The following is a 9,698-nucleotide window of genomic DNA, read 5'->3' on the forward strand; positions in this document are numbered from 1 at the left end:
TAATAATACCACTCAGTAATCCCTATTTGTCGTAAAAAGCGACTAAAAAGGAAACTTACAAAGAAGGAGATATAAATAATATTATACATTTAAACTTTTATCAAGTGTACACCTAGTACAATTTTTCTATATCCGGACGAATATGATCATTAGTATTTAGATTGTTTTTTTTTCTTCTTCATTTAATTACATTTCTATCTCTCTTTTATTTAATCTACATATATATATTGTTTATTTTTATTATTATTTTTTGAAAAACACGCAATATTCAATAACTAACAAACTGTAATATATTTACAATATTAATTGCCAGTAATTTTCGCGTGACGAAATAAACTCAATCGTGTAAGTGCTATTTTTAAGATTAAAAATTATGCAAAGCTTAAAATTTTACTCGGTTTTTATTTGCGATGACCGGACGCTTTTTAGAACGACCTTGTTTCTCTTATTCCACGTGTTTTTTATTTGTTTTTTATTTTAATTTAAACTTTAAATTTAAATCGGAATTAGTTTTAATCAGATTTCAATTGGAAATTTACTATTACAAAACTTGAGATCCATTGTTGTAAGAGTTAGTTGTGTAATCAAATATAAATATAAAAGAAAAAATTCAATTAAAAATAATATCGAAAAATTAATCGCTAGAATGTCAAGAATATGTTGTACCATCAAAATTTTTATTAAAATATAAAAATTATATATATATATATTGTAACGTCCCGCCACGCTTATAATTTCTGGATATTATTTTTTTCCTTTTGCATTACGTAATCTTTTTCGATACTTTTCAACTATTTGACATATCAGGAAACCCCCTCCCTGTTTCCTGCACGTGTGCGACCCGTTTGTCCTCTACGGTGCATGTTCTTCTATTTTCTTTGCACATTCCTATTTGCTTGTGCTGTCATCATCATTATTTCCGTCCAATCCGAGGCTATTGCTAATTCCAGGAGCATTTTTATTGTTCTTTACCGAGGGTAGGTTTCTAGCCTCGCCTCTGAAATCTCCTCCTTTGTCTGGGCTTGGGACCAGCTAAGAATTAACAAGGAGGTATTAACTAGATATTAACGGAGAGTCTTGACGTCAACGGCACATCAACGGTTTTTTCTCAAGCGGGTCACCCATCCAAGCACTAATTGTGCTCAGCGCTGCTTAACTTACATGATCGAGCGGAAGCTAGTGCTGTCACCGCGCCATGGCCGTCGAATATTTTTTTTTTGTTTATTTATGGCAACAACACACGGTGTTCCCAAGCGGTCATCCATCGAACTACTAACCGTGCCAAGAGATGTTTGACTTTAGTGATCGGACTAAAACTAGTACTCTCAGCGCGATATGGCTGTTGACGATCTGAAAGTAATCTCTCAAACACAAGCAGTTCCGTCAGATTATTTACAAAAACAACGGCCGTTAGTTTTTCGTGCTTTAATTTCGTCGCTCCCGAATAACTCGTCGGATTGTAATGTATTACTCACAGATTGCGGATGAATTAATATAATCTTATCGATCGTGTTTTCACCAATTTTCTCCCAAAATTGATTCACCTTTTACTACAAACTATTTACATGCGAACTTATTGTGCAATATAAGTCACCGAATCTCATTTCAAATTAACTTAAAATTAATTATTTTTTTCGTTAAAACTATTTATATATTTTTATTTAACAGTTTTAAGAAAACAACTGTCTGATATGGACATAGATCACCTTAAGAAAACTTGGATTTAATAATGACGCTAGAACAAAGAAAGTTTAGGAACCGCTGCCGTCATTTCGAACAACACGATCCTGTATAAGTGCTTCAGAAATTTATTCTCATATTAATAATACAATCAAGAGTTAAACAATCAATAGAAAAGAATAATCAAGAAAATGAGTTAACTTTCAATCTTGAAGTTCTCTCTGAATCTCTATGAAAGTCTTGCCTTTGGTTTCCAGTGAAAAATGATACAACAAAGCCGTACTTAGCCAAACGAGAAGACAGAATCCAAAAAAAGGAAGACCATGACCATAATTCAAGGATATTGCTAAAAGAATATAAAGCTGGTCATTAATCATTGCAAGTATACCACCAATGATACCGAGAATACATGTACTAAGTACTTTGACTTCCGCAGCGAAGACCTCAGACATCATGATCGACAAAATACTACAGAAACCTAAATTACAGAAGAAGATTGATGAAATAGATGCTATTATTGGTATAAGAAAATACGATGATACGTCAATGTTAAAAAAATCCTTGGCATAAAAATAAGAGCTAATCGTTAAATCACAAATGCCAACGATGATACCTGATACGAGAATTATTAGTTTACGACCTAGTCTATCGACAAAACAACCAGTTACGATAGAAGATAGTAGCAACGTAATACCCGCAACTATATTTATTGTGTAATCTGAAACTGTACTTAATATTTCTTTAAAGATCAATTGTCCATAAAAAATTAACGGTAAGTAACTACTAAAAAAATTATTGAAGGTTAAGAGAAAAATAATAAAGAAAGCTCGTCGATGTCTCCTGATCGTAAATATGTCTTTCAACGTGCTCCAAAATCTAATTTTGTTATTTTCTTCTTTCTTTATGAATTGGTCTATCTTTGTTAATTCATCGGATACATCTATTCTTCCTCGAAGTTTTTGTAATGTCTCCTCAGCCTCCTCCATTCTTCCTCTCATCGCCAAATAATATGGCGATTCTGGTATAAACGAAAAAAGAAACACAAAACAGATCGACAGAAAAATGAAACTAGCCGTTGTGTTTCTTATCGAATAATAGGGCACTATTATAAAAGATACCAAGATACCAATATTGCACATGATGCTAATCATGGTTCCGTTAGCACCTCTCGTTTTTACCGATGATATTTCGCCTAAGTATATTGGAGCTACGACGAATCCTACTCCTACAGAGATGCCAGACAAAAATCTTGCTACGTACCACATCTGTAAGCATTAAAAGAGAGAAAAGAATATTAGACACTTTGTCGCACAAAATTTTTATTATTTAGATTCAAATCAGGTAAAGTTTATGTACAGTTACTCTTTTTATCTGATTCTGTGTGATAAATGAACTAATTGTGTACAACAGAAATATACAGCAGACGAATCAAAAATGAATCTTTACGAACTATTTTACTAGAGCATATATTTTACTTTGAAAGACCAAAATAGAAAAGTGTCAAGATTAACATGCAGTATGTCCGAAATAATATTGTATAATAATAAACTCAAATATTTGGTCTTTTACCGACTGAATCTGTTTCGATGTTTTACGATAACATATATATATATATATATACAAAGTTTTTCAGCAATATTAGATAGCATAAATATATTTTTTGCTTATAGTTGTATGAAAAAACTATATTCGTAAAAGTGGCACTATTGAGTAAAGGAAATATAATATTTAGAAGAATTTTTCCTTAAAGTTTTTTTTTACGAAATTTTAAGAATATTGATGTTTTTTCAAATGGAACCCTTTATTTTTGGCGATATTCATAACAATACGAGTTTAATAATTTTAAAAATATATATTGTAATCTCCATCCTTTCTTACTGGGCCATTAGCAAAGATACTCGTCCTATTCTTCAACTGGACGCCTGCGATCTTACAAGGAGACATTATATTGAAGCACTAACGGATGTCAACGAGCTTTGGCATATCAGTAAAATACTTTTAAGGTGTTATCGTGGTAAAATATTTTTATCCATTCGCAAGCAAATTTTTAGAAAAAAGCTTTTGAAGTTCTGCATTTTTATATATCCGTTTTATATTCTTTGAAATCTATCAATTAATTAAGCGGCACTCTAGCGTAAATAGTAGCTTTTTCGCTTCTTGCGTCGATTGTTAGTCTTCAAACCTTTTCGGGGGAAGTTTTTTTTTGTATTAGTTTCTCCATCTATAAATTTAAAAATTTTTTGTCTCATTTCTTAATTTTTAACTATATACAGGAAAGAGAATTAAAATAATTACAAAACAAAATTAGAAGCAATCAACTTCTTAACAAGTATATAAAATATATAAAATTTTAACAGTAAAAAATAACAATCATATATACTCTATTTATTAACAAGTTCATGTATATATAATATTAAAATCATGCCTTCTAACAGATCAAGTTTCCTTCCTTCGTTAGCAAGAGTTTTATTATAACTACATTGATAATACTAACACTCTAAAAAAGCAAAGGAAATGAGTTATTAGAGGGATATTGAAATTTTATATATTTTTATATATCTGTTAAAATATAAAATGGTAACTATAATTCAACTAATCGTCTTCCTTTATTATTTGCGCAAGATTTTAACAATTTTATTGTTTCTAAATTTTTGTTATAATAACTTTATTTCTTACTTTTATATATTTAGAATTTAAAGACTGAGAAAAAAAATTTTTTAACTTACAGATAGAAAAAACTTATACAAAAAAAAACTATTATGTGTACTTATGTACGCACGTAAGAAGTTATACTTCTTTGGCATACCAAAACGAATATAACCTCAATAACCTCAATAATAACTTCAAAAAAATAACTTAAAAAAAAATAATAATAATAATACTATATTATATATAAATATATCGATATATATATATATATATATATATAATAAAGAATAAAAAAATATCAAAATATAGATATCAGTTCACACTAAATGTAAGGGAGATATATCGAATTACTTTATGCATCAACGGCTATAGCACGATGGTAGCATTAGTTCTCGCTCAATCATTTAAGTAAAGCAGCACTGAGTCCGATTAGTATTTGGATGGGTGACCCGCTTGAGAAAAAATTGGAAGAAGAAGAGAAGACGACTTCATGCTGTAAATTTCGCTTTGTCGCGCATCGTAAATACCGACAAACTTCGTGGTGTTGTTTTTACTGACGCTCGGAAAAAAATCACTCTCATCACATTTTCCCAAACGCGCCAAAAGAAGTATAATTACAAAAATTTCTCCTAGAAAGGATTGAACACTAACTACCACAGCGCGAGAAACGAGAATGCTACTATTTACGTTAGCGCGTCTCTTCTTAATTAGGTAAATTTCAAAGGATATAACACGGGTATAAGAAAAAGTAAATCTTTAAAAGTTTTTTTCTCAAAATTGGCTAGCCAATGAATAAAAATATTTTACCTCGATAACAACTTAAAGGTATACTACTATTATACCAAAGCCCGTTAAAATCCGTTGGTGCTCCAGTTTAATGTCTCCTTATTAGACAACCGGCGAAGAATCCAGGCAGAAAGCGATATAGCAAGAGAATTACTTCCGGAACAAGTATATCAAATACTTATATCAGCGATAAGAGTGAGACAGGAGCCATAGGTGAGAACCTTTAGTACTTTGTACACTCGAAGTGAGACGGGAGCTATAGGTGAGAGAACCTATAGTACTTTGTACACTTGAAGCGAGTGAGAGGCTAGCCACAAGTCCAACCTTTGTTTGGATACCATTACTTTATATTCGAGTTATCAACCAGGGTTTTTATGTCATAAGGCTTTTCCCTGACGAGCCAATAAAAGATCACATTTTCTATTGGCTCAATCACGTGTTTTAATTTTATTTTAATTCCACCTTTACCTTCCTCATCATTAGCTAAAACGAATCACCAGAGGACTCCGCGTTGAAGAAATCTGCGTAAATACAACAACTTTTGTTGATATCTGATTTAAAGAAATGGTATAGGAATATAATATGGGAATACTGGTAAAACTTAAACCCTAATCTTCTTGATAACGGCTGCACCTATGGAGTTTTTGATAATATTCGAGTACGTAGGGTCTGTAGCCTGAAGGAACCTATATAAATTTATAAAGTTTCATAAACATCAAATAATAACAACTACGGGCCCTCCTTGTAAGTGTTGACATGCAATTGGAACGGTAAAGAGGCTTTGGTGAATAGCATGAGTATACACGTATGACCGAAAAGATTGTAAATTATCTTTACTTCGTTACAAATGAAAATGAAATACTTACGTATGCGCTTTTTGTCATTAAGATTATACTCCAGCTTGCAACGAGTGGGAGACTGCACAATAAAATTGTATATTTTCTTCCAATTTTGTCAGTTACTAATACATTTATCACTGGTGCTAGCATTTGACCGGTTGATAGCAAAGCCGTTAAAGTTGAAATATCCAATTTATTATCATGAATAGGCGAATCCGGTGATGATAACAACACGACCATTGGTGAATTCCATCCTAGCACAATGCCAAGAGATAATATTAACAGTGTGCCTAGAATTGTTTTTACAAATAAACATATGTTCACATTTTTGCTTTTATCATTTCTATTAACATAATTTAAAAAAACTTACAAGCGAATATTGAGAGGTATTCCCACGTTTTCGAGCCATGTGGTGATATGTACCTTCCTCTTCTTCTTTCCCTATTCATTTTTAATTTTTAAGAATCACAGCTTTTGTTTCCTCACTGAAGACGAATGATCAAAAGACGAAATTCGTTAATATCCTTTTGTAAACAATTTTTTTATTCTGAATCGTCAAACTAATTAAGAAACTATTTTATTTCAGCTCTTTCAACAAGTTACCTGAAATAATGCGATTGCCGTAAAAAATATTTTTCTGTAGCAACTAACAATTTGAATTGATTATTAATATTTATAATTATATTCACATAAAGTGAAATGAAAATTATATAAACTATGGAAGAAACTGGTGTATATAATAGTGTCGAAACATCCGATAAACACGTGAGTGCTAGATATGTTATAATTCATGTATTATGCTCCTGAAATTAGTAGTAGATCCTCGGATAGGACGAAAATTACGATGAAAACACGGCAAGCAAAAGGAAATATGTAATGAAAACGGAAGAACTTGAAAACGCTTAGAATAGGATGCTGGAGCGTAACTTCCATAAAAAACAGAGACCCGTAATTAATAGAGGAAATGAGAAAATGCAAAATAGATATCTGCAATTTTTCCGAAACAAAAAATAAAAGCAAAGGAAACCTTCGATATGGAAAATACATCCTATTCTATAGCGGGAAGACAAAGACGAAAGAGCCACCTTAGGAGTAGGCCTTACTGGTACACAAGAGATACGTAGATAATGTACTAGAGTCCAAATACATCAGCAACAGGATACTACAGGTAATGCTACAGCTCCAAAGAAGACAAGATACCGCCACACACTATTAGTGTATATGCTCCAAATATCACAAAATCACAAAACGAGAAAGATGAATTTTACGATCTGCTGCAAGCGCACCTAGACAACATCTCTAAACGAGATGAGATTGTTGAAATACCCGGGAACTTAATAAATAGGACTATTGGGAGAAATTCTCGGCCGACATGGAACACGACCTACTCGAAGCACAGAAAAAAGTATGGAATATGCTACGAAACCGAAGAAAACATGTAAACGTGTCCATGCAGACCACCAAAATCACAACAGTTGAATAGGAAAAACAATGCACAGAGCTGTACAAAAACGAGACGAAGGAGACTTATAACAGATGCCAAGAAGAAGAAGAGGAGGCACTAAACGATTGAACTATCTCATCTGGAGAAATACAAAAAACATAGACAAATTAAAAAACCGAAAAACACCAGGAACAGATTAGCTAACAAATGAACTAATAAAATACACAGGAAGACAACTAACAGAACAACTAAGTACCCTATTCAATAAAATAGTAGAAAACATAAAAGTGCGAACCCAATGGAAGGAGAGTATAACAGTTCCCATATTTAAGAAAAGAACTAAGACAGAACCGAAGAACTACCGCGGAATTAGCCTCCGAGATGCAGTACAGAAGGTGATAACTACTAGAGTGTGTACTTATGTACGCACGTAAGAAGTTCAGCCAATCAATTTAAAATTTGCCACTATATTAGTGTAAAGCTACAGAGTTATGCTGTCGTGTATTCCTTTCTCTATTACTTGTTTCAGAATCCACTATCGTGTGCCAATAAAGACGATCATGCGAGAATGTGTTACTCTTTGAAATTTATTAGAATAATAAATAAAAAATAAGGTAAACAATAAGTAGATTATAAATTGAAGTATTATTATTTAAGGTTATAAGTAGTAATAGATAAAAAATATATTTTGAAGTTATTTGAAGAAAAGATAAGAGAAGAGAAAAAAATAAGAGAACAAAATAGAGTTTTCTTTTCTTGTCATATTATTATCACGCCCATATCCAGCTATATGCGTTGCAATGCCTACATTTAATTATAACAAGAGTGAAAAATTTCTTTGATACTCAAAAGCTTAAACGCTTTGAGACCGAATACTTTTTATCTATTTTCTAACTAAGTATTCTTGTTTGAGTGATCTGGGTCAATTTCTGGTTTATTAACTATAAACTATTTTAATGAATTTATTGTTGGGTGCTACTTAGATTATAAAACTAACATACCTATTATGATTTACTCCGTGTATTCTCACTAGCTCGACTATTACTTGAGACGATCAAAAGACGGGTAGGACTAAATGATCTGAAAATTTATTTGTTGCGACAACAAAGGAAGCAATTTATTATTTTCTTAAACAAGAAATGAGATTAATTAAATGATACTTACCTGCGTTTATTCGAATTTTGAGTGCTAATCTGTTTCATTGACGAATGAATCTGTTATTGCAAGTAGCAAAATGATGAAAAACGTATTTAGAAATTAAGATTATTCGAGATTGACTCAAGAGAAATCAATATCTATTTACAAACTATCTACGAGACTCTTCTGGAGCTGACTCTCATCGCTCTAAGACGGACGGTGAAAAAAACGTTTACTTTCCGCACTTTATGACAGTCTATTGAAAAATATTCGTTCTTTGTCAATATTTCACAATCCATATAAATTTCGGCGTACATGCAGTACGTTCTAAGGCTGCCTTATCGAACCCGTGAATTAAGTGGCCACATTACTCAACTTGTTCTGGCTCGTTAATGCTATGCCTATCTTTGTCGGTAATGAAGATTTCTGTCTTCGAAATCTATAACAATTACAGAAATAAAGATAGTATAGAAGATAAAATAATTTCAATAATTATAATCTAGTGACATGATTTACTTCGCTCGTGCTCAAGGAAATATGACGAGGCCGATGACCTCGAGAAACGTTTCATTTTCCAATTTTCTGTGAAAATATATAGTGTAAAGTTTATCAAGTCGTAGCCTATATGAAAAAAAGCGTATAAATTGTGTGGTTTGATGTATGAATAAGAAATATTTTTTTTTTCCATAGTTCTGTCAACATTGATTTCATTTATTTTAATAATATTCGTAATATCGATACGTTTCTCAATGAAAGTAACAAAACTTATTAATTAAATATAATATCAGCACGACTAAAGAATGTAATAATATAATAATGTAATAATAACTTATATAAATTTTGAGGAAGAGGAATCGGATGCAGCGAAAAAATTACTCACCGATGAAATGAAAGTTTTTAAGGATGGTATTGCGCATGGAGATTTAAGTTTAGATGCATATACAACGATGTGGGAAGAATGTTTATCGCAGATATTATATTAGGAAACACAAAAAAACGGTATACAAGAGCAACCTTAGCCTCAAAAAAGATAGAGAAAATCGGATGCATATGCTGGTGAAGCTAAAAAAGCCGAGAATGGAATAAAAATTGAAAAACAGGAGGTTATCAGAATTATTTAACATATATAAGTTAAATATATGCATATTGACATTAATGGTGCA

The 9,698-nt window shown here is 31.7% G+C and overlaps 1 protein-coding gene across 4 annotated transcripts; it reads right to left on the minus strand.

Moving 5' to 3' along the window:
• Positions 1–877: 877 nt before the first annotated feature.
• On the minus strand, positions 878–8,426 carry LOC122524509 (facilitated trehalose transporter Tret1-like). Of its 4 annotated transcripts, XM_043646822.1 has the most exons (5): positions 8,400–8,426; positions 6,325–6,557; positions 5,982–6,244; positions 1,162–2,945; positions 878–1,032 (listed from the first exon to the last, which is right to left on the minus strand). In XM_043646822.1, the coding sequence occupies exons 2-4, from the start codon at positions 6,401–6,403 to the stop codon at positions 1,884–1,886; spliced, it is 1,404 nt and encodes a 467-aa protein (XP_043502757.1). In that variant the 5' UTR covers positions 6,404–6,557; positions 8,400–8,426; the 3' UTR covers positions 878–1,032; positions 1,162–1,883. The 4 variants fall into 4 exon arrangements, with proteins under 4 accessions (XP_043502757.1, XP_043502759.1, XP_043502756.1 ...); XM_043646824.1 differs by lacking the exon at positions 8,400–8,426 and having other exon boundaries at positions 5,982–6,208; positions 6,378–6,601; XM_043646821.1 differs by lacking the exon at positions 8,400–8,426 and having other exon boundaries at positions 6,325–6,601.
• Between the last annotated feature and the right edge of the window lie 1,272 nt (positions 8,427–9,698).

This window comes from Polistes fuscatus, unplaced genomic scaffold (assembly GCF_010416935.1).
Source record: "Polistes fuscatus isolate 324 unplaced genomic scaffold, CU_Pfus_HIC Scaffold70, whole genome shotgun sequence".
NCBI lineage: Eukaryota > Metazoa > Arthropoda > Insecta > Hymenoptera > Vespidae > Polistes > Polistes fuscatus.